Source organism: Paroedura picta, chromosome 15 (genome assembly GCF_049243985.1).
Source record: "Paroedura picta isolate Pp20150507F chromosome 15, Ppicta_v3.0, whole genome shotgun sequence".
Lineage (NCBI taxonomy): Eukaryota > Metazoa > Chordata > Lepidosauria > Squamata > Gekkonidae > Paroedura > Paroedura picta.
Window position 1 is genome coordinate 30,034,779 of NC_135383.1, and position 23,903 is coordinate 30,058,681.

A 23,903-nucleotide genomic window follows, 5' to 3' on the forward strand; every position below is an offset into this window, starting at 1 on the left:
CTGGGCTGGGCTGGGCAAAGGACGAGCCCTCTGGCGGGCCCTGGAGCTGTCCTCGCGCTTCCTCGGGGCCCCGGGGGCCAATAGTGGCGGGAGAAGGCTGCCCAGGCTGCGGAACCGCCGCCGCCGCCGCTCCCCCGTCTCCTGCCTCGACGCGCCTCCGCCTCTGCCTCCGCCGAGCGAGCGAGCGAGCGCCGGGCCGGGCAGGGCAGGGTCGAGCAGGGCGGCCGTGGGTGGCCCCGGGGGGCGCGGAGCCCGAGCAGCCCGAAGGCGCAGCGAGGCCGAGCGGAGCGGGACTCCCCCCTGCAGGCGCTCCCCGAGCGTCCCGAGCCGGAGTTGGGGCGGCGCCTTCCTCGCGCGGGCGCTTCTGGCGGCGCCTTTCGCTTTCCCTTTCGCACCGCCGCCCGCATGGCTCGCCAGGCGCCCTACTGCCGCCCGGTGAGTGCAGCCAGGGGGTGGGTGGGGAGGCGGGGGGTCGCCCCCTTCCCGCTCAGCCCCCTGGAGCTCCCCCTGGGGCGCGGCCGGCCGGCGGGGCGCGCATCCAAAGGCTCCAAGTGCGGGCGGGGACCTGCGCAGAGGCCGCTTGCCGCGGAGCTTTCGGCGCCCCTAAGTCTTTCTGTTCCCGTCTCTGCCCCCAGTACTTGCTTTGTGTCGCCTCTGACTTGGGGGTCCCCAGAGGCTGGTCCTGCCTACGGCCGGCTCTCCCTTTGACTGGCCAGGGCAGGTTCTTGAATGGGAGTCCCTGCCTAACTACCCGCTGGTCCTTGCCAACTTTCCTCGGTTCTCCTGCCTGTGTCAAACTTATCTCATTCAGGGCTGGATTCCCAAACTGTCGGTCCCCAATTTTTCCTAGCTGGGGCTGAAATCTGACTGAATCCTCCTCAGCCTCCTGTTCAGCTCTCTTGCTTCACAGGCCACTCGGTTTAGACTGCAGGGCCTACAGTTGATGCCAGGGAATAATACCAGTGGATCCTGGCCTCCTTGCTTGAGAACCCATCTGCCCAATACAATCCATCCAACACTGTCTAACTCTCCAGAGAAATGATTTTAATTGAAGAAGTGGCTTTTAAGACAATTTTAAAACTTAAACCTAAATTTAAAATTGATGCATGTTTTTTATATAGTCTTGACTTTTTAAAGCTTACTATTACCTGCCCTGAGCTGACTAGGGAATAAAATTAAAAATAAACAAATAGACAAACAAACAAACAAAAATATTGATTAATTGGTCCATGGAGACACTGAACACAATTATGTGGGGTCACATAAGAGCGACAGAGATCTGGGTTCCAATCCCCAAACAAACAATATAACAGGGAAGTTCTAAGGCCTGTTATCAATGCCAAGCAATTATTTTGTGCATTTGTTTCAAACCACTGGATCTATTTGGCCTTTTTGTATCTTTTGTATTAGATAACTTTCGGATTTTTGCTGACCTCCCTACCTTTCCTTTCTCTTCCCAAATCCTCGCTGAACCATGAAATGGTCTGTCCCACTAGAGCATAGCCCACCTCACAGGACTGTTGTGAGGATAATGCTGGGGTGGGTACACTACTCCAAGCTCTTCCAAAATAGAGTGAGAAAAGTATATACACATACAGGCTGGACTTCAGGAGAGCAAATTTTAACAAACTGAAAGTTGCACTGGGTAGAATCCAGTGGTTAGAAAAATGTAAGGAGATGGCAGTTAAAGAGGAATAGGAGTTTCTCAAAAGTGAAGTTCTAAAGGCACAAGTACAAGCAGTTCCCTTAAGGAAAAATGGGAGGAGCCTAAGGAAACAAGGGTGGCTCCATAAACAGGCTTCAAAAGAACTGAGTAATAAAAAAGACTCATTTAGGAAATGGAAGGAGGGCCTGATAACCAAGGAGGAGTATAAACAAATAGCCAAGGCTTGTAGGAAGAGTGTTAGAAAATCTAAAGCTCCGTATGAGCTTAGGCTAGCAAGAAATGCTAAAAAGCAACAAGAAAGGGTTGTTTAAAGTAAGAAAAAGAATAGGGACATGGTAGGACCATTGTGGGGACCAGAACATGGCAGTGTGATAACAGAATATGAAGAGAGGGCTGAAGTGCTCCATTCCTGCTTCTCCTTAGTCTTTTCTTGTGAGAGGAAGAGTGTTCAGCATGGCAAAATTACGATATGTGCGGGGGGCTGGGAGTTGTGGCCTAGGCTCACTGTTGGAGCAGTCCACAAACACCGAGTCTCTTTAAATGAAACCACAGCTCTGGGCCTGATGAATTGCATCCAAGGGTACTATAAGAACTTGTGGATGCAATTTCTGAGCCCCTGTCCCTTTTTTGACACTTCTTGGAGAACAGATGAAGTGACAGAAGATTGGAGGTGGGCAAATGCTGTCCCCATCTTCAAGAAGGGGACAAAGGAGGATCCAAGTACAGTATTTGCTGGCGTATAACACTACTTTTCCCCCCTGAAAAACATGCCTCCAAGTGGGGGGGTCGTCCTATACGCCGGGTGCACTTCAGTTGGGATAGACAGAGCTGCCCACAGTGGCCCATAGTACTGTATTTTGAGAGGAAATGTTGGGGGGTCGTCTTAGTCGTCTTATACGCCGGCAAGTGGGCTAAACTGAATAAAATGAAGTTCAATAGGGACAAATGTAAAGTTCTGCATTTAGGTAGGAAAAACCAAAAACAGCAATATAAGGTGGGGGAGACTTGTCTTGGCAGTAGCATGTGTGAAAAGGATTTAAGAGTCTTAGTAGACCATACATTGAACATGAGTCAGCAGTGTGACGCGGTGGCTAAAAAGGCAAATGGGATTTTGGGCTGTATCAAAGGCAGTATCGTGTCCAGATCACGGGAGGTGATGGTACCGCTTTACTCTGCTCTGGTACGGCCTCACTTGGAGTCCTGTGTTCAGTTTTGGGCACCCCAGATGAAGAGGGATGTTGACAAACTGGAGAGGAGGGCAACAATGATGGGGAGGGGTTTGGAGACGAAGATGTAGGAGGAAAGATTGGGGGATCTTGGTCAGTTTCGCCTGGAGAGGAGAGAGGGGATCTGATAACCCTCCCCCTCCCCTTTCCCCTGGAGGAGCCTACGCAAAGGCGGGAAAGGCAGAGTGGGAAGGAGCTCTGCATCCCTGCCTGTTTCCATTTAAAATTTAAGGGGCCGCTGGCCAAAGCATCGGGAGGCACCAACGCGTGCTTCGCACAGCCGCACTTTGGCTCTGCCTGTCAATGGGTCAATTTGTGTCCGAAGCAGCCCTGCTGTGGAGGTGATTCGACTGGAGCGGTCGCGAGCACAGAGGCTGCATAGAACTGCCCCTCGGCATGCAGAACATCCCTGGTTCTGTCCCTGGCGTCGCTGGGAGTTGGCAGGAAGACCTTTCTTTGCCAAGAGCCCCTGCCAGTGAAGAATGGGCACAACTGGAAGTTGAGGGCCCGTTAAGATGCATCCGCTTCTCTAACACCTGGGGGCAAGGAGGGGAGGGGAGCTTTGCTGATGCCTGCAGAGAAAGGAGTTTGGGGAAGTCTGCGGTCTCTTGCACAGGAAATGGCCTTCCTTTGGCTGGTGGAGTCAAAAGAGAAAGTGCAAGAGAGGAAGTTGGGTTCTTTCGGGCCTGGGGGTGATGGTCAGAGTGCAGTGCTTTGGCAGCTGCACACACTGGCAGCTGCACACACTCTTGCTTTGCCGCAAGGTGTACCTTGAACCATGAGTGGGTCTGACATGTGGCTTCTGCCAGCCCTGTGTTGTGATCTTCCTTGGGGGCAGAAAGGAGACTCCCCACCCTTGTGACACCTCAGTCCCTTCAGCCCAGGCAAGAGCAGGAAGGAAGGGAGGAGTGGCAGATTGAGGAGGAAGTGAACTTACCAAAGTGTGCTCCTGTTTGAAACCAGGCTGCCCCCTTCCTTGTTCCGATGCCTGGCATTAAGAACCCAGCCCCCCCCCCATAAACACACCCCTCAGGCCAAGAACCCTCCAGGATCGGGGAGATGGTCCTAAGCCACCCTCAGACCAGGGAGGAGGGCGACTCCTCAGGGGAGGAATTGAGCAGCAAGAGCAGGCTGAACCTCAGCAGGGCTCCCAGCTGGAAGTACCAGCAGAACCTCCCCCCCCCACTTGGCAGTCTGCCCTGTTCTAGCCCAAGGCCAGGTTCCGGTCATCAGGCTGACAGACCCCCAAAGAACCTGCAGAAGCTGTCCGTTGAAGTGTGGTACAAATTCGGTAGGAATTCGATCGTGGACAACGTGCCGTCTATTTGCGCAAGCTGCTTCTCATGCCTCTTCTTTCGCTTTAGTGCCTGAAGTGCAGCGCTTGTTCTTGGTGCCGTGCTTGCGGGCGGCCGAGAGCGCCTGCTCGATCTTCTCCTCCTCCAGTGGGCGGCAAGATGGCCACCGGGGCGGATGGAAGGCATTAGCTCCTCCGTCCTGGTGAATTTTTAGGGTTTCTTTTTTCATTGTTCAGCCCCAAACTTGTCAACCGTGTAGGGCAGAGACCACTCCAACTGTTTAACCAGAAGAGCAGTTTCTAAAGACTGAGACCGAGACCAGGACGAGTGAAGAAGGAGTGGGGGGGGGGGTGTGAACGTCTGAGAAAGCTGGGAAGAAAGCTGCAGGGAGTGCCAAGGGGAGCGGAGCGGCCGAGAGACAGTGGCCGAGAGACAGCAGACGAGCCGGCTGGAGACGAAGAGGGCAAGTGGAGGGGGACTGAGAGGAGAAAGTGAGAGACTGGGAGAGTTGAAGAACAAGGAACTGGGAAGGAGTCGGAGAGCTTTTGAGCAGAAAAGCCGGAGCGGTTAATGCTGAGCTAATAGTTAACATTTGAGCTACGTGGAGCTTACTGTGTGCGGAGGACCAGCACAATTTAGTAGCTGGCCTGAGAGCAGCAGGAGCCGCGTTGTGCTGTGTTTAGCTGGCGTCGCCGAGAGAGTTTTCCCACATCATTGGAATGGAAGAATGCTCTGCGGTCACTTTAACGCTGCATGGCTCGCTCTCCTGCTACTCCCCCTTTCCCCCCGCCCCCTCTCACTGCCCCCCTTTCTGGAGCACAAGTGGGAGCTCTTGCTGCAAGGATTGCACACCTTTGATCCATCCAGCAGGTGTTGGCACAGAAAACAGCTTCCCCCAACTCGGAGCCTGGGAGGATTCAGCCTGGAAGGTTGGTTGCAGTGTGGAACCTTGTCTGTCTCACTCAGCTGTGGCAGAGCTGTTGAGAGCAGAACGGACCCCTGCATTCCACGCATTTCCCGCTGGAGCAATCAAGATCGGAGCCCCTGCTGCTACAAAGTGCAACGGCAACATCCGAAGAGTAGGAGAAGAAGGAGACTGTCGCAAGCTACCCCCCCTGCGCCACCTCCTGGATGTTGACAGAACTGCTCTGACTAAGTTCTATTCAGTTGGGGGACGGGATTTTATTTTTCCAGAGTGTTAGGTAGGGGTGGACGGCCAGAGGAGAGCAGCTGGGTACTCAGCTGGATCCTCGGTATAACACCCTGGATAGCTAGTGGGTGGGACCAGTATAGCTGTAGTTAGTCGAGGGTGGGTTTTGAGGGAGGGTTTTTGAGGGAGGGTTTGGGACGGGACGGATTGGGTTGGGAGGTTTTTAGACAGCTATTAGATCGTTAGATGAAGGACTGCCCTACATGGTGGCCTAGGGAAGAGAGTGTGGCCATTGAGATGGGGATCCAGCCCGGGACTATAATTCCAGTTCTTCTGGGCCATGGCAAACATAGTGGTGGGAGGAGATTCAATAATAGGGGGGCAACGACGTACGTAGGTCCAAGAAGGCCCCGACCGTGGAATTTCCATGGACGGTGGCCTGGTCGATATGGACATTGCCCTTCAAATCTTCGTCCCATCCCCAGGTTCATGGGGGAGAGGGCTAGGGTGGAACCGGTGTTGATCCTATGCAATGCCAGGTCAATAAACAACAAGTCCTCAACCCTGCGGGATTACTTCGTAAGGCATGAGGCTGACCTGGCTTGCGTGACGGAAAGCTGGGTGCGCGAAAGCGAGACTGTCGCCTTGAAAGATCTGGCACCGCCTGGGTTTTCCGTCCTGCATCAACCCCGGCTCCATGGGAGGGGAGGGGGGGTGGCAATTCTGGTCAGAGAGACCTTCTACTTCAGGGCTCTCCCTGCGCCAACGATTCTGGGGATTGAGTGTGTCGGTCTTGGGTGGGAATCAGTCGAGAACGTGGCGATCTGGTTGGTGTATCGATCACCCACTGCACCTCCAGATTCCCTGCCAGGCCTGCTGGAGGCGGTGGCTGCCTGGACGTTGCAGTTCCCAAAACTTTTAGTTTTGGGGACTTCAATGTTCATGCGGATGCGCCGTCTTCAGGACTTGGCCTGGATCTAGTGTCAGCCATGGAGACACTAGGGTTCTCGCAGATTGTTGCTGGTCCCACCCATCAGGCTGGTCACACCCTCGATTGATCTTTGGCGCAGGTGTAGTGGTAGATCTGGTGGCAAATAACATCGTTCCATGGTCAGACCACCATGCCCTGAAGCCTCGACTGAGGATACCACCCCCTCTCCGTTTGGGTGACGGACGTATTCTAGTCCGCCTGCAGAGACTCATGGAATCCGAAAGATTCCTGAATGCCCTGCAGGACCCGATGCCCTCCGGCACCTCGTTGACGGCCTTGGTGGAGGACTGGCAGTCCCGCCTTATGGCCGCCATTGACAAGATTGCTCCTAGGCGCCCTCTCCGCCTTCGCCTCAAACAGGCTCCATGGTACTCTCAGGAGCTTCGGGAGAGGAAGAAGGCAGTGAGACGGCTCGAGCGAGTGTGGAGGAAGACTCGTGACAAAGCTACAAGGACATCTCATTGCACGCTTATGAAGGCGTATGAGAATGCGGTGAAAGCGGCGAAACGAGACCTCTACGCCGCAGAAATCGCGTTCGCAAGCTCTCGCCCAGCACAATTATTTAAGGTAATTAGATCACTTACCGCCCTCGAAGAAGGGCGACAAACGATAAGGGAATCAGAATTGAGCTGTGTGGCATTATCGAGCTATTTTGCGGACAAAGTCCTGTCTCTCCACTGCGACCTACCTGCCACGATTGATACAGTTAGTGAACTGGAAGCTCCGTGGCCGTCAAGGGGGTTAGTGTTTGATGGCTTCAGGCGGCCTTCTGTAACAGAAGTGGACAAGTTACTGGGTTCAGTGAGGGCGACCACTTGCCCCTTGGATCCCTGTCCATCCTGGTCGCTCAAATCGGGCGACCAGCGGATAGGAGGCCCCTTGAGGGAGATTGTCAACCTCTCCTTAACATCTGTAGAGTTTCCCAAGGGGCTCAAGGAAGCAGTGGTATGTCCCTTACTGAAAAAGCCATCATTGGACCCGCGGAACCCCGCCAGTTACCGCCCAGTTTCGCACTTGGCGTTTCTGGGTAAGGCGATAGAGCGGGCCACGGCGGACCCCACAAGGGAGCCCTTGTGAGCTCCCTTGTGGGGTTCCGCAGGGGGCGATACTCTCCCCCACACTTTTTAACATCTATATGCGCCCTCTAGCCCAGCTGGTCCTGGGCTATGGGCTGGGTTGCCACCAATATGCGGATGACACCCAGCTCTACTTCCTAATGGACGGCCGGCCGGACTCCACCCCGGATACATTTGCCAGCTGTTTGGAAGCGGTAGCTGGATGGCTCAAGCAGAGTCGCCTGAAACGCAACCCCTCCAAGACGGAGGTCCTGTGGCTGGGCAGAAGAGGGCAGGACCAGGAAGCGCGCCTCCCATGCCTGAACAGGGTGCAATTAACACCTGCACCAGTTGCCAGGAATTTGGGAGTGACATTTGATGCCTCCCTCTTTATGCAGGCTCAGGTCACCAATGTAGCTCGGACGGCATTTTTCCATCTTCGCCAAGCCCGGCTACTAGCACCCTACCTGTCGGAACACCTGGCCACAGTGATCCATGCAACGGTCACTTCCAGATTAGACTTCTGTAACTCGCTCTACGCGGGCCTTCCCTTGTCTTTGTCTCGGAAGTTACAGCTGGTCCAAAATGCGGCTGCCGGGGTCCTCACTAGAACACCTTTGAGGGCCCACATTCAGCCGGTGCTTCGTCATCTGCACTGGTTACCAGTCTGTTTCCGAATCAGATTCAAGGTATTGGTATTGACCTTTAAGGCTATACGCGGCCTGGGTCCCGTCTACCTGCGGGACCGCTTGGTTGCTTATGCCCCCCGCAGGGCACTCCGCTCTGCGGGTATGAATTTACTGGTTGTCCCGGGCCAGGGCCTTTTCAGTCCTGGCCCCAACCTGGTGGAATGAGCTCTCAGAAGAGCTAAGGGCCCTGCAGGATCTACCAGCTTTCCGCAGGGCCTGTAAGACGGAGCTCTTCCGCCAGGCATATGGTTGAGGCCAGGGCAGCTCTCCCACTAATCCATCAGAGGATCCCCTCCAATATTGAGATCTCTAACATCGAGATCATGGTTCGATCTATTGTATTGGTGCCACCCTCTTCTGAATATTATTCTCTCTACCAGGCTGAACTAAGATCAGAATTGTGACCACCGCCGCTATATGTTATATGTAACTTTTGCTGAAGTTAATTGGGGTTTTTATGGGGATTTTATTGTGTTTTAACTATTTATGTTGTAAACTGCCCTGAGACCTATTGGGAGAAGGGCGGTCTAAAAATTAAATAATAATAATAAAAAGTCAAAGAAGCAGTGCTTAACCATTAACCCTGCAATGGGGGATGAGTCTTCTCAGAATGGGGTCAAGCGGGGGGGGGGACTCCTTGAAGGCTGCTGGAATGACAACCCCCTATCATCCTCCCCCAGCCGGCCAACTGACGCAACCACAGAGATCTGCTCCACCCTGGCCAGTTATTGTATTTTCATTTATGTGTTGCATTGTGTTGCATCGTATTTATCTGCCACCCTCCCTTTCGGCTCAGAGCCAAAGCACGGGGCACTTGCGTCATACAAAGCGATCCAGTAAACTTCTTAACCTGACTAGACAACAACATCTTTATCCATGAGAACTTGCATTGCTCACAACCGTTTCGCTTTGAGCCTTTGCTAGCTCAGCTTTCCTGTGCTGGGATTCTGTTAGAGATTCTCCGCTTGACTGACTTCACAGGGTTGTTGTGGGAAGGAAAGGGAAGTGCCGGGAAGGTGGGCCAGGTGGGTTGGTGGGGTGATCAGTCCACCTGTGCAGTGGGTGTTGGCTTCAACACGCTTGCTGTGAGCCTGGGCTTTGAAGCATGATGCTGAAGGGATCTCCAACAGATTAGCTCCCACAGAGCAAAGAGCCCTGTGGGGGGCAGAAGGAGGCAGAAGGTCTCTCAAATAGGTCCTGAATTTTAATTGGGTGCACAATTAACTGACTTTGCACAGCACTGATTGGCTAAGAACCAATGCCTCAGCATTAGAAAAAAAAACTGTTTAAATTGGATGTACCTTTAACTGACAGATTAGCTGGAAATTGTGAGATCATTAACTGGCTCCTCCCCAAAACAATTTTCCAGTTTTTTACCAAAATAGCTCCTGCACTTAATGGGATTTAAGAGGCTACCTGAGGCCTGGAGAAAGTATTTATATATATTCTAGTATCAAAGCCCATTTTAAAAGCCCATTGTCTCCTCGTGGGGGACAATGGAGGCTGCAGCCACAAGGCTTCTAGCAGGCAAGGAGGGAGGGCGGGAGCTGGAGGGGGAGGGCCAATCAGGGTGGACCTGGGCGGACAAGGCCCCGGACAGTCTCCTCCTAGGAGGCTGGTTCCCAAATATATAAGGGAGCAAAATAGTGTTAAGGATTATTATACCGAATCTCTCTCCCCAGTGGGACCCAAAGGGACTCTCCTCCATTTTCTCCTCCTGACAACCCAGGGGGTGGGCAGGCTAGACTGAGATGGTGTGGCTCACTACGCAAGCTCCCATGACAGTGAGGATTTGAATCAAGGTATTCCAGAGAGGCCGGCGCTCTAACTGCTGCACCACATTTTCTGCAAAACAGGCTCCTGAAAAAGCAGATTGCCTGAGGTCTTCTATCTATTGCAAATGTGGTGGGAAGACTTAGGGAAGCTACGTGGATAAGGGAGAAACCAGATTTCAGTGTCCATTTGAAGAAACAAGTTAATGCTTACACACACCCCAAATACACTGTGGTGGTGTCTGTGAATCTTCCCACTCTGAGAATTTAAGGGATATAAGTGGAACAATCAACATGGCGATGCAGTAAGGACTGAGGTGGGGTATGGAGGGGGTGTGGCTGCCTTTAATTTGGAGAGTGTAACGCTCTGTGCCTTTCCCTCCCTTTCACTAGCCCATCCCATTTACGGGACCCATCTGTGGTGGCCTCTGTGAGGGGCTCATCGTGACAGTCACCGGAAGTGTCCTTCATCTTTGTACCAGGTAGGCAGTCGGCGTGTTCACATTTGTGTCCCCCCACCCACAGGCAGCATTCCAGTGGAACTCTTCAACATCTTAAAAGACAATGCAGTAAAAGTGCTACACTCAATATGCCAGCAAATCTGGAAAACTCAATAGTGGCCACAGGATAGGAAAAGGTCAGTTTACATTCCAATCCCAAAGAAGGGCAACGCCAAAGAATGTTCAAACTACCGTACCATTGCACATTTCTCATGCTAGCAAAGTTATGCTCAAAATCCTACAAGATAGGCTCGAGCAATATGTGGACCGAGAACTTCCAGAAGTACATGCAGGAGTTCGAAGAGGCAGAGGAACTAGAGATCAAATTGCCAACATACGCTGGATCATGGAGAAAGCTAGGGAGTTCCAGTAGAACAGAATCACAGAATCACAGAATCATAGAGTTGGAAGGGGCCATACAGGCCATCTAGTCCAACCCCCTGCTCAATGCAGGATCAGCCCAAAGCATCCTAAAGCATCCAAGAAAAGTGTGTATCCAACCTTTCCTTGAAGACTTCCAGTGAGGGGGAGCTCACCACCTCCTTAGGCAGCCTATTCCACTGCTGAACTACTCTGACTGTGAAATTTTTTTTCCTGATATCTAGCCTATATCGTTGTACTTGTAGTTTAAACCCATTACTGTGCGTCCTTTCCTCTGCAGCCAACGGGAACAACATCCTGCCCTCCTCCAAGTGATTGTGTGGAGCACAACAAATTGTGGCAAGTTCTTAAAGAGATGGGAATACCAGAGCATCTTATTTGTCTCTTGAGAAACCTCTATGCAGGTCAAGAAGCAAGAGTGAGAACCAGGCATGGAATCACTGACTGGTTCAAAATTGAGAAAGTATACTCTCACCTTGCTGTATACTGTCGCCTTACCTATTTAACTTGTATGCGCATTCAGCTAGGTTGTGGACAATGCTGTATAGAATCAATTACACACGTTTTCTTCCATGGTCCATTTTATTTCTCGATCCGAGTTTAATTTCTAAACTCACTGCTGTGTAAAAGAGAACTGCATTCGGATGAACGTGGGGTCCCAGGTATATCCGAATAAAGGAAAATAAGCAGATCCTTCATAACCAGAGCAACAGTAAAATCAGTCTAGACTGGGAACTTTCAGGGTGGATCAGAAAGGTGACCGGGAGGGGGGGGGGAAGCAGTGAGCTGTGCACTCATCGGACTCTCCTGACGCCAGGCAAGCAGCCGTGGGGAAGGTGCTCCAGACTGGAGGGGCCATCGCTGAAGAGGCTCTTTGGCTGTTTGGCCTGGACGCCAGCCATGCAGCAAGGGAAACTGAAGCACCCATCAACAACCTGGGCTGCCACATTTCTGAATAGTCTCCAAGGGCAGATCTATGTAAAGGAAATTGCAGGACGCAGATGCTTTTCAAAATTCAGATTTGTGGGTGTTTTTACACAGTGCACAGAGTGGGGACCTCGATCTCAACCTGTGTTCTCTGCCATGAATGAACTGACCAATTTTAATGCAGCTCCTTTTCTCTGGTGCAGATTCCAAATCAACTTCCAGTGTGGTTCTGCTAAGGTGCCTCAACCGGACATTGCTTTCCATTTCAACCCTCGATTTGATGAGGGTGGCTGCATGGTCTGGAATTCGTTTGAAAGGGGATCTTGGCAACATGAGGAACGCCAGTCCAGCATGCCCTTCCACAAGGGCCATCCATTCGAGATCCGCTTCTTGGTCAAAAGCAGCTCCTACATGGTAGTAATGAAAGAACGCAATCAATAGCATATCTCTCTTTCTCTCTCAGAAAGATTCAGGTCGGTCTGAAGCAGCAGAACAAAGTTTGAGTACAGGAGCACCTGGGAGACTAACAGAGTTTTTTTCAAAGGATAAGCGAGTCCATATATATAGTGAGCAGTAAATTAGCATACTGCAGAGTGAAGCTGTTTAACACATTCAAGGAGCAAACAGAGATAACAAGCTGAGTTTATATGGAAGAAGCGTGCATGTCCATGAAAGCTTATCTGTAGCAGCTTGCACTGTTAAAATAATTGAGCAAGGGGTAGGTGGGCAGAGAGTGGGCAGAGACTTTACAGACTTCTGGCCAATCAGGACGCACGCAGCATGTCCTGATTGGCCCAAAGTCTGGTCCCCGCCCGCAACAGCCCGACCAGGGGCAATCTGGCGCAATCGCTGCCAGTCTACCCCTGACCACCATCGGGAGAGGAGGTCAGTAGGGCTGCTGGGGGGGGTGAAACAGAGGCTTGGACGTGATGTGCCAGCCCTTTTCGCCACAGGGCTGTCCTAACTGACACGTCCAACAACTTCCCTCACTTTGCCTCAGACAGCTGACAAAGCTGGCAGGTGACTGCTGAGTGTACTCCCTCCCCCCTCCCTCCCTCCCTCCCTTCAGGCCTGCTGTGAAGGAGCCTCTGATAGCCTCCAACTGAGGGGAGGGATGCATTTTCGAGAGCAACTCATAGGAGTCTGTGGGGGGACTTGTGCTTTTCTTTTGAGGGGTGGTGAAGCTTTCCCCTTCTGCTAAACAGTTAGCTGACAGAAAAGCCGCTTCTCACTTAAAATAGTGCTCTGGCCAGCCTCACTGCTGGAGGGAAGAAACAGCCAAGCCATGTCTATTTCTTCTTCGTGACTCTCTGCAGATTTGAGGCCTACTGCACATGGTTGTTGTGCAGACAAAACTGGATGCTGTTGCAGAGGTTCATTTGTCTCCTGTTTCATCTGCAAAACAACCCTGTTCAGTAGGCTTCAAGTGTTTCAATTCCACAACAAACTGCAAAGTAGCCATTTTTGCCTGCAGAGCTGATCATTATAATCTATAGATGAGCAGCTATCTAGAGAAAATTGTAGAGGCTGAGATAGGGTTGGAGTGATGCGTGTGTATCCCGCCTGGTCAGCCCTTACCAGCCCTGTTTGTATTTTGGAGCGCAGACAGACAGACCAGCATTGGCCCTGAGAGTCCGGAAAGTTCAGGAAGATGTAAATAAAGAATATTTACAGCCTGAAACTGTAAATAGTGAACAAGTAAATGGCTGGAGAGACATGGGAAATGAAGTGACTTTTTTCAATCTTGGCCTGATAAATAAAAAACAGGAAGGTCCTATGAACACAAAGGCATAAGTGGTCCAGAATTTCAAGCGGAGTTAGCTTGACAGGAAAGTAGACAATGGGACTTGGGGGGAAATCAGGTGATCCACTTTTATTAGGCAATGACTTGGCCTTGCAGACAACAACAGGGATTGCAGTTGCAAGCAGTAGTCCTCAGGCTTCAGAAGGGCAGACATAACCAGCCAAGCAACAGACTGTCCTAGACAAGGTGTGTCTGGGACCACATGCATTCCTTTTGAAGGGATGCATGTGAGGGGAGAGAGCTTTCCTTTTAGCCAAACTTCCTGGAGATGAGCTGTACTTCCAGGAAATTCTCAGACCCCCACCTGGAGGCTGGCTTCCCTAAACCTCAGTGGGATTCAGTGCTGCAGAGTCACCCCTCCAAAGCAGCCATTTTGCTTGGTGAGCTGATCTTTATAGTCTGGAGATCAACAGCAATTCCAGGAGATCTCCAGGCCCCACCTGGAGGTTGGCTGTCCATGGTCTAAACATATTCCTTGAAGTTTGGAAGTGGGGCCTCAAAAGTGTGTAATGGCCCCACAGCAACCTAACACCCCCTGATCTATTTCAGGTCAAGAAAACATTGCAGAGAGGAGGTAAGGTTGCCAGACTGGTGTAGGTTCATTTTTCTGGAATTCCACACTACCTAGGTGTTCATTTTTCTGGAATTCCTAGGTGTTCATTTTTCTGGAATTCCACACTACCTAGGTGTACATAAACCTGATTAAGGGCAATACTTCATTGCACAGTGAGACCTCCTCTTAGGGTAGCCATCTTCCAAGTGAGGCTCTCTACCCCACCTCCCTCCTGGGGAGTTTGCTATGGGGAGAGGAAGGGAAAGTGATTGGAAACTGCTTTGAGACACCTGAGGCTTTCTGGGTGACTGTGGGGCATTCCCACTTCTCTCAGACCACTCACAGCCCCACATCCCTCACAGGTTGTCTATTGTGGTGAGAGGAAGGGAAAAGGTTTTATAAACCGCTTTGAGACTCCTTTGGGGAGTAAACAGCAGAGTACAAAAATCTCTTATTCTAAGGAGCAACCATGGAGAAGCATGTGGACACATAACATTTTATCAACAGTAAAAAAATGGAGACAGAAGGAGCAGGGCGGACACCTGTGTACAGTGACTACCCCAGGTGTATTAGGGCAGAGGGGCATTTCAGTGTCTGTAGCCTAATTCACACAAGAAGGGAAATGATGTTGAATGCAGAACTGGGAGGAATTGGTTGCCATGTAATCTCCAGTCTGATTTTACCTCCACATATCTGAAGACATGGCTCATCAGAAAGCTCATCTGTAACCACTATGCCACAATTCCCAAAGGTCAGTCCTCTCCCACACTCAACTAACATTCCAAACCACAGGTTCTTGACACCCATCTCTCCACACCCATTTGCCACCCTGCCACCACAACCTCCCACACAACACACACATTCAACCCTTACAGACTGGACAAGCCCTCCCCTTCCTCTTCCCACCACCAAGCTCTAGCGCCCGCTGTATTCCTGGATGCAGTGGCCTCGGTCTCTAGTACTTTGAATAAAACTTTGTTGGTCTTGAAGGGGCCCCTGGGCACAAACTTTGATTAGCATCCCTGTGAGTTGGGTTAGACTAAGTGGGTCCAAGGCCACCCAACAAGTTTCATGGCTGAGTGGGGATTGGAACCCAGCCTTGACTCCAGCCTACCTGCCTTGCTGTGGCCAACGTTACCAGAGCTGAATTGTTTTGCTGCTCTTCTGGGCACCAAACTGCTAAGGGGGCAGATGGCAGGAGGTGGGGGCAGCTGTGAAAGGGAGCAGTGAGTGTGTGTGAATAGGGAGCAGTGGGGAATCCCGTCTGCCATTGGAGTGGGACAGGGAAGCAGCTGTTGTGACCCAGTTGTGGTGGAGGTCCCTGAAGGAGGCCCAGGAGGCTGCTGTTGGCAGCAGAAGTTCTTGAAGCTGAATGCGTCTGTACAGATCACATTTGCAAGGGAAAATAGGAGAACAATGCTCAGTGAATCTTCTTTCTGGAAGGATGCTCCCCCCCCCCAAAAAAAACCCTGTGAATCTCCAAGAGACTGCACTCTGCTTGTTCCATTAGTCTTTTTTCTATGCATGCAGTAAGCAGCCTGCTCTTCCTTTCCCTTTCCTATACGTTGTAGGTTGCTGTGAATGGGAAACATTATTTGGAATTTAAGCACAGAATCCCTATTTCCAGAGTGGACACCATTTCTGTCTCTGGGGACCTGGAGGTGGCTTCCATTACCTTCCAAGGCCCTGCTGTAAGTAATGGTTTCATAGGTGCAGAGAGGGTGGCGTGGGATGCGGGGTGGGGTGGAGTACTTTGCCGTTATCCCTTGCCTCTCTTTCTGCCCCTGGCACTTTGTGTTTGTATTCGGAGATGCTTCAGGGGAAAATTCATCTTGTATTTCTTGTATTTGGTATTGCAGTTTTTTTAATTGGTTTTACTAGAGTATAAGCCCACTGTAGTGAAAATACAGCGGGCGCTAACAGGGCTCCTGGCAGGGCTCCCCATGGCAGCCCCCCCTTAGGAGACCCCGCAGCTCGGCGCCACTCCGCAGGGGCTGCGTAGCGTCCCGTGGGGTCTTGGGAGCATTCCCCGAGCCCCTCCCCGCGGCTTGGGAGGCGGATTTTCGTAGTGTTGGAGGCCCTGTGGAGTGGGCTTGCAGTCTCGGCGAGGCGGCGGGTGTGCTGCAGGAGGGTGCGGCAGTGTTCCCCAGTCCTCGTGGGCCCGCCCCCCCACGAGGAGGTACCTCAGTGATTTCAGCTCGGGGCCGTGGCTGCCGGTCGTGGGTTGGGGGGTGTCTTGGCGGCTCCAGGGCATTGCAGCGACTCTCTTTTGGGGGGGTGGGGGGGCAGTTCGGGAGGCAAGTGACGTCGCAGGCTGGAGGCTCTGGGGCGGGGCAGTGTGGGTCTTGGGGGGGCAGGCGGTTTGCGGCTGCTGAGTGTGGTGGGTGGCAGGCCTTGGTTCTCCTCGCAGGGTGTCCCATCTTGGGAGGGTGGCGGCATGTGTCGTGCGGGCTGGGAGGCGCACACTGCCAGTACCAGGCAGTCAAGTGAGGGGTGAATCGCTAGGCGCTTCATGGCTGGTGATTGGCCCATCACCTGACTGGCTGGAATGCCTGTCAGTTCAGGTGAGGGGCCAATCAGCGTTGGCCCTGATCCCGGACACGTATGACCTACAGTGGCCTTACTGTTTTATTTAAGAGGAACGGATGAGAGGTTGCAAGCTATCCTGGACGGGAAGAATGGGGTATACATTTTTAAATAAATGTTTAAAAAGTAGTGTGCCAGTGAGGGAAGAACCATAGGGGGTCTTATTAACTTCCTGTCAATTGTGGCATTAAAAACCAAACACACTCTTAATTTCACACACACACACACACACACACATATTTGAAATTGCATAACATATTTTTATTTCATATTTATCAGGCTCCAGCCCTTTGGACTGCACAAGCAGCAGCAATGGTAAGGGTCTCTTTCCCCCCTCTTAATCTGCCCTTTCCCTCTTGTCCTTTTGCATGGCTCTCCTGTATTCTTGCATCATTAACTACCTCCAGCTTTCAGGGTCCTGTCTGTAAAATGGGAGCAGCAGTGACCAGCCTTATAGGAGTAATGTAACTCTGAACGTGCTTGTTTGTTTATTTTTATTTCAATTTATTGACTGCCACTCCTAGACCATGCCGTCTCGTGGCGGTTTACAAAAGGACAATAAAGCAAGGATAAAACAGATACCCCCTGCAGGGGCAAAGGATGGCCTGCATCGAGCGAGTTACCGAAGTCTAATCTGGAGGTGACCGTCGCATGGATCACTGCGGTTTCAAGAGTTAAAAATGTATAGGACTGACCCAGCAGGGGAGGGGGAGGCAAACTGGATACTAGAGATGACTTAGGAAAGAGGGGGGTCCAGGGCAGAAGAGGGTGAGGGCCATGACTCTGTGGCAGAGCATCTGCTTGGCTTGCAGGAAAACCTAGGGTATTTCCACACATCTAAAAAAATAGCGTTATGCCAGCAAAATGGTGCAGCGCTAAAAATTAGCACACCTCCAGCCATTCCTGACCTTCCTGTATCACTTCCGTCTGCCGCCTTTTCACGCTTCTTATACGCCCCATGCCTGCTTGAAACGGCAGAAGAGAACAATGTGCCTTACGCACGACTCTCTCCCGCTTGTCAATCAAGCCAGGCAACCAATCCCCTTTCTCAGTGTTTTAAAGGGCCTGCGATGACCTCTAATTAAAAAAAAAATTAACCTTCTCAATTGAAACACTTATGCATCTAATCATAGATGCATAGTGCTTTTTGAATGCCACCCATTATGGAATCATGAGTCTTGAAACTGAAAAATAATCTCATTCCTCATTTTTTCGGGGGGGGGGCACTTTACAGAGGCAAGCTTTGTGTGACAACTTTGGGAAAAATTATTTTTAGCTTTGCTTGCACGCTTGTACACCTATTCATTGCTCCATGCAGTTCACTTAAAAAATACAAAACTCCCATCTCCGGAATAAGGGAGAGGGGGGCAGGTATGAGGCCATTGGAGGCGGAGATAGTGCTTCTTCACCTCCATACATTTCTTTGGCTGGTGACCTGCTGGTTGCTCTCCTGTAGCTCATGCTACTGAGGTTGGGGAATCCACTTTATGCAGTTCCCCAACTGCTGCTTTAAAATGACGGATGTAGCGAGCAGTTGGCTGCTTGGATGCTGGGTGTTGGCGACGTCGTGCAGAGTGTCCAGAATATAATGACTACCTAAGGTAAGGATTACACTATATTTATCAGCTGTGGAATTGCCCCTAAATACCATCCCCAGCAGCATCCCCTGTTAAAAAGATTAGAAAGGAGGTGGCATGCCAGCCAGCCAGCCGAAGGGTCTGCAGAGCCTCTGCCATGGCAACACTGGCCTTTGACTGGTGGTCTGATTCTGTCTAGATTCATGTGTTCAAACAAGGGCCTGGAACACCCTGGGGAAAATAGCATTGGGGGCTTTTCAGAATAGGTGAAAAAGATGAGTATATGTTAAAGATGATTTATCAAGGGAAGGCATGATGTACAGGAATTGATCCAAAAGAATCTCTCTCTCTCTTAAAATAACCACTTCTGATGCAGCTGGTGCATGGTATGTGGTGGGCCTAGAAGTGCATAAAGTGTACAAAGAAATCACAGTTTGCTCAGAGGTGTGCAAAAAGAAAAAAAAACGTGTTCCTGCCGGCAACATTGTGCTTAATACTGCAAGCTTTTCCTTTTTGTCTGTTGCTTCCGCCATCTAGTGGGTTCGCCATGGCGCTGGCATTTGCTGATGCAGATTTCTTTTCATCTTTTCAGACCAATGCTGCTTTCCCGCTGGGAATGCCTTATAATGTGAGTTGCTCAATTTCTTTTGCTCCTTTCAGATTTGCCTTATACAATTACTAGAAGTTAAGCCCGCTGTAGGCTAAATACAGCAGGCGCTAGCAGCTTCTCTCCCTGGCCCCCTCCTGGCTGTGTTCCTGGCTTGCCCCGGCTGAAGCCTTTGGCCCCCGGACCCCTCCCTGCCATTTCGCAGACTTCGGGGAAGGCAAAGGAGCACTGGCGGACGTCTCCGACACAGTGGCCGTGCTCCTTTGCCCTCTCTGAAGCCTTTAGCCCCCGGCCCCCGTTCCCACCGATGCCTCCTCCCCATCCGCCTTCCCCACCCCCCTCCTCCATACCTGCATGTCCGGCAGGGTGTGGTTGGATTGGGAGCCTGCGCGCACCTCCCAATTGGCTCCTTGGCCCCGGACTGACAATTGGAGGGACCAATCAGGAGGCACTTTGTGCCTCCCGATTGGCCCCTGCGCTTGTCAGTCTGGGGCCAAGGGCCAATGGCTGCCTTTCCCCATCCCGGACTGGCCCCACCCCAACCCCCCTTACTGCTTTATTTATACCGCTCCCGGAGCGGTTTACAGATTATGTTCCCTCCTGCAGGGATGGACGTACAGACAGTAGACCCGGGGTCTGTGAGGGTGGCTTTAGGAACAGGGACATCCTGGGCAAGACACAGTCTGCAGCACCCAATGTCTGATCCTCTTGTCTGGTTCTTCTCAATCATAGAATCCTAGAGTTGGAAGGGACCTCCAGGGTCATCTAATCCAATCCCCTGCACAATGCAGGAAGGAACTCACAACTACCTGACCACCCACAGTGACTCCAATTTTATGTCCAAGTGACTCTCCCACACACCCAAAATCTTCAGAATCCAGCCTGGTCTGTAGGAAATTCGCCTACCATCCCACAGTGGCAATCAGCAATTCCCTGGGTATGCAAGGAAGGGCCACAAAAGACCCACACTGGCACATCCCTTCCTGTCCTCCCACTCACCATCTGCCTAAGTTCATAAAATCAGCATTTCTGTCAGGTGACTATCCAGCCTCTGCTTAAAAACTTCCAAAAAAGGAGAACCCACCACCTCCCGAGGAAGCCCATTCCACTAAGGAACTGCTCTAACTGTCAGGAACTTCTTCCGGATGTTTAGCCGAAAATTCTTTTGAATTAATTTTAACCCGTTGGTTCTTGTCTGATCCTCTGGGGCAACAAAGAACAACTCTGCTCCATCTTCTCTATGACAGCACTTCAAGATGGTTGTCATGATGGGTCGGACATGACTTCGCAACTAACAACAACAACAAATCATATTACCTCTTAGTTACCTTCTCTCCAGGCTAAACAGACCAAGCTCTCTCAACCTTTCCTCATACATCTTGTTCTTCAAACCCCTCACCATCTTTGTTGCCCTCCTCTTGACATGCTCCAGTTTCTCTACATCTTTCTTCAGTTCTGGTGCCCAAAACTGAACACAGTCCTCCAAGTGAGGTCTAGCCATAGCAAAGTGGTAACATTACCTCATGTAATCTGGACACGGTACCTCTTTTAATACAGCCAAAAATCCCATTTGCCTTTTTAGCTACAGTCGCACTGCTGACTCATGTTCAATGTATGGTCTACTAAGACCCCCAGATCCTTTTCACATATACTACTACCAAGACAATGGGTGTAGTCTCACCCATCCTATAATGATGCATTTGATTTTTCCTACCTAAATACAGCACTTTACATTTTTCACTATTAAAATTCGCTCAGTTTTCCAGCCTGTCCTGTATCCTGATTCTGTCTTCTGGTGTGTTTGCTCCTTCTCCCAGTCTAGTATCTGCAGATTTAATAAGCACCCCTCTATTCCTTCATCCCAATCATTTATTCATCCCGGGCGTCCACCGTCTCCAGGATGCACAGGTGGGGCTTGACTGCCTGCCAGGCGGGCGCAAACCAACAGAGTCGCCAGGGACAACTGACCCAAACACTGTCGCAGCAAGTCCTTGCACAGACCCTCTCAGAAAAATTGCACTTTAGATGCCTCTTTCCATTCATAGACTTTTTCTGAGAGATGAGGCAATTTGCTGGCATACTGGGAGATGGTCTTGGTTCCCTGGCCCAGGCTCTGGAGTTGCTCCAGGGCCACATCCGCCTGCAGCAGGTCTTCAAAGTGGGCACGCCGAGCTTGCATGAACAACTCATACTCCAGCAGTTCCGGTGCCTCCATGTCGAACAGCCCCCCATACCATTCAGACACCTCCTTTTCAAGGAAGGTCCTGACATGGGGCGCTCTCTCTGCCCTGTTGGTGTAGAGGTGTCCACAGTCGATCATGTCTGCGTGGACTTGAACCAAGAATCATAGAATCATAGAGTTGGAAGGGGCCATACAGGCCATCTAGTCCAACCCCATGCTCAACTCAGGATTAGCCCTAAGCATCCTAAAGCATCCAAGAAGAGTCTGCATCCAACCTTTGCTTGAAGACTGCCAGTGAGGGGGAGCTCACCACCTCCTTAGGCAGCCTATTCCACTGCTGAACCACAAGCTGACTGTGAGAATTTTTTCCTGATATCTAGCCTATATCATTGTACTTGTAGTTTTAACCCATTACTGCACGTCCTCTCCTCTGCAGCTAGCAGAAACAGCATCCTGCCCTCCTCCAAGTGACAACCTTTCAAATACTTAAAGAGGGCTATCATGTCCCCTCTCAACCTCCTTTTCTCCAGGCTGAACATTCCCAAGTCCCTCAACCTATCTTCATAGGGCTTGGTCCCTTGGCCCCAGATCATCTTCGTTGCTCTCCTCTGTACCCTTTCAATTTTATCTACGTCCTTCTTGTAGTGAGGCCTCCAGAACTGCACACAGTACTCCAGGTGTGGTCTGACCAGTGCCGTATACAATGGGACTATGACATCTTGTGATTTTGATGTGATGCCCCTGTTGATACAGCCCAAAATGACATATGCCTTTTTTACCACTGCATCACACTGCCTGCTCATGTTTAGCTTACAATCCACAAGTACCTCAAGGTCTCGTTCACACACAGTGTTACCTAGAAGCGTATCCCCCATCCAGTAGACATGCTTTTAATTTTTCTGACCCAGATGCAGAACTTTACACTTATCTTTATTAAATTACATCTTGTTCTCATTTGCCCATTTTTCCATTGTGTTCAGATCTCGTTGAACTCTGTCTCTATCTTCCGGAGTATTTGCCAGTCCTCCCAATTTGGTGTCATCTGCAAACTTGATGAGTAGTCCCTCCACCCCCTCATCTAGATCATTAATAAATATGTTAAAAAGTACCAGGCCGAGCACCGAGCCCTGAGGTACCCCGCTACTCACCTCCCTCCAGTCTGATGAAACACCATTGACAACAACTCTTTGAGTGCGGTTCTCTAACCAATTCCCTATCCACCTAACTATCTGAAAATCCAGATTGCAGTCCTTCAATTTATCCATCAGAACATCATGGGGAACCTTATCAAAAGCTTTACTAAAATCCAAGTAAACAACATCAACCGAATTTCCACGATCCAGCAAACCTTTTACTTGGTCAAAAAAGGAAACCAGATTGGTCTGGCAGGACCTGTTGGAGACAAATCCATGCTGACTTCCTTGGATCACCAAATGGTCCTCCAGATGTTTGCAGATTGCTCCCTTTAATATCTGCTCCATTATCTTCCCCACAACAGAGGCCAGACTCACTGGTCTGTAGTTTCCCAGGTCATCCTTCCTCCCTTTTTTGAAGATCAGAATAACATTTGCTCTCTTCCAGTCCTCTGGGACATCGCCAGTCCTTAAAGAGGTCCCGAAGATGATGGACATGGGCTGTGCAAGTTCTCCGGAAAGTTCTTTGAGCACTCTCGGGTGCATTTCATCCAGCCCAGGGGATTTAAACTCATCCAGTGCAGCTAAATGCCTCTCGACAACCTCTCTATCCATGTCAACCTGCCACCCAGACACTATCTCTTGGCTACTGCCATCTCTAGATGTACCTAAACCCTTTGACCTGTGGGGAAAAACAGATGTAAAATAGGCGCTGAGCCTTTCTGCTTTCTCTGCATCTTCCATTAGAGTTTGTCCATCCGCACCCAACAGTGGGCCTATTGCCTCCTTTACTTTACGTTTGCTCCTCACATAACTGAAAAATCTTTTATTGTTACAGTGGGCTTCCCTGGCCAATCTTAGCTCACTCTCAGCTTTGGCCTTTCTGATGATTGATCTACAGTGCCTAGTAACCTGTAGGTACTCTTCTTTAGAGCTCTGTCCTTCCCTCCATTTCCTGAACATTTTCCTTTTCTTTCTTAGTTCCTCTTGAAGTTCTCTGTTCATCCAAATAGGCTTCTTAGAGCTCCTGCAGTGTTTTCGTCTTTCTGGGATAGTCATTGATTGAGCATGCAATAGCTCTTGTTTGAGTAGCGCTCACCCTTCACATGCTCCCTTCCCTTCCAGCATTCTCGTCCATGGTATGGCATTTATCATGTCTCTGAGTTTATTAAAGTTTGCCCAAAGAAAATCCAACATCCGCGTCTGGCTACAAGCTTCCTTGGCTCCCCATCTCAAAAGGAATTCTATGAGGACATGGTCACTTCCCCCTAGGGTCCCCACCTCCTTCACCTCATCCACCAACTCTTCCCTGTTGGTCAGTATTAAGTCCAGTATGGCTGAAAGAAGCCAACTTGTCAACAGATCCGTCAGAAACAGCATGAAGCTTTCTGGTCTCCCCGCACTGAACCTGTGATTGGGCCAGAAGGTCCTGGGGTGCCCCCGTCCCATCTTGACCCTGATGGTGCGCCCTTGCCCTCTCCAACGCTCCTGTTCTTGAGCTCAATCCTGAGGCAACGTCCGGCGATGCGGATTGTTCCGCTCCTGCGGTTGACTTCCCGGTGTCCTTCCAAGGGGTTGAGATTTCAGGCTTGGAAGATTCTGGTTCTGAGCTCTACCAGGACTCCTTGTCCCACTCCTTGCAGAGTCCCCCCCCCCCAGGAACCACTGACTGGCCTCTGGCACCTTCTTGCCTTTTCCCAAACACATCGTAGCAAGTAGGTCTGTGGTAGCATCCAGCTTCTCCTATAACCTGGGCGCTATGACCAACCATCGTCTACACATCCAGGTACACTGTTCATGCCTGCGGAT

General features: G+C 50.8%; 1 protein-coding gene across 6 annotated transcripts in view; it reads left to right on the forward strand.

The window, feature by feature from the left end:
* Nucleotides 1-23,903, forward strand: part of LGALS9 (galectin 9) — a 35,934-nt gene continuing 12,031 nt past the window's right edge. For 3 of the 6 annotated variants that reach the window (XM_077311307.1, XM_077311308.1, XM_077311310.1), the window contains exons 1-6: nucleotides 5,556-6,895; nucleotides 10,238-10,326; nucleotides 11,856-12,066; nucleotides 15,581-15,700; nucleotides 16,875-16,910; nucleotides 18,765-18,800. In XM_077311307.1, the coding sequence (XP_077167422.1) occupies nucleotides 6,539-6,895; nucleotides 10,238-10,326; nucleotides 11,856-12,066; nucleotides 15,581-15,700; nucleotides 16,875-16,910; nucleotides 18,765-18,800 (849 nt within the window). In that variant the 5' untranslated portion in view covers nucleotides 5,556-6,538. Of the gene's footprint in view, nucleotides 436-4,323; nucleotides 5,117-5,555; nucleotides 6,896-10,237; nucleotides 10,327-11,855; nucleotides 12,067-15,580; nucleotides 15,701-16,874; nucleotides 16,911-18,764; nucleotides 18,801-23,903 lie in introns of those variants that run through there. The other 3 variants (XM_077311312.1, XM_077311311.1, XM_077311309.1) reach the window with 3 other exon arrangements.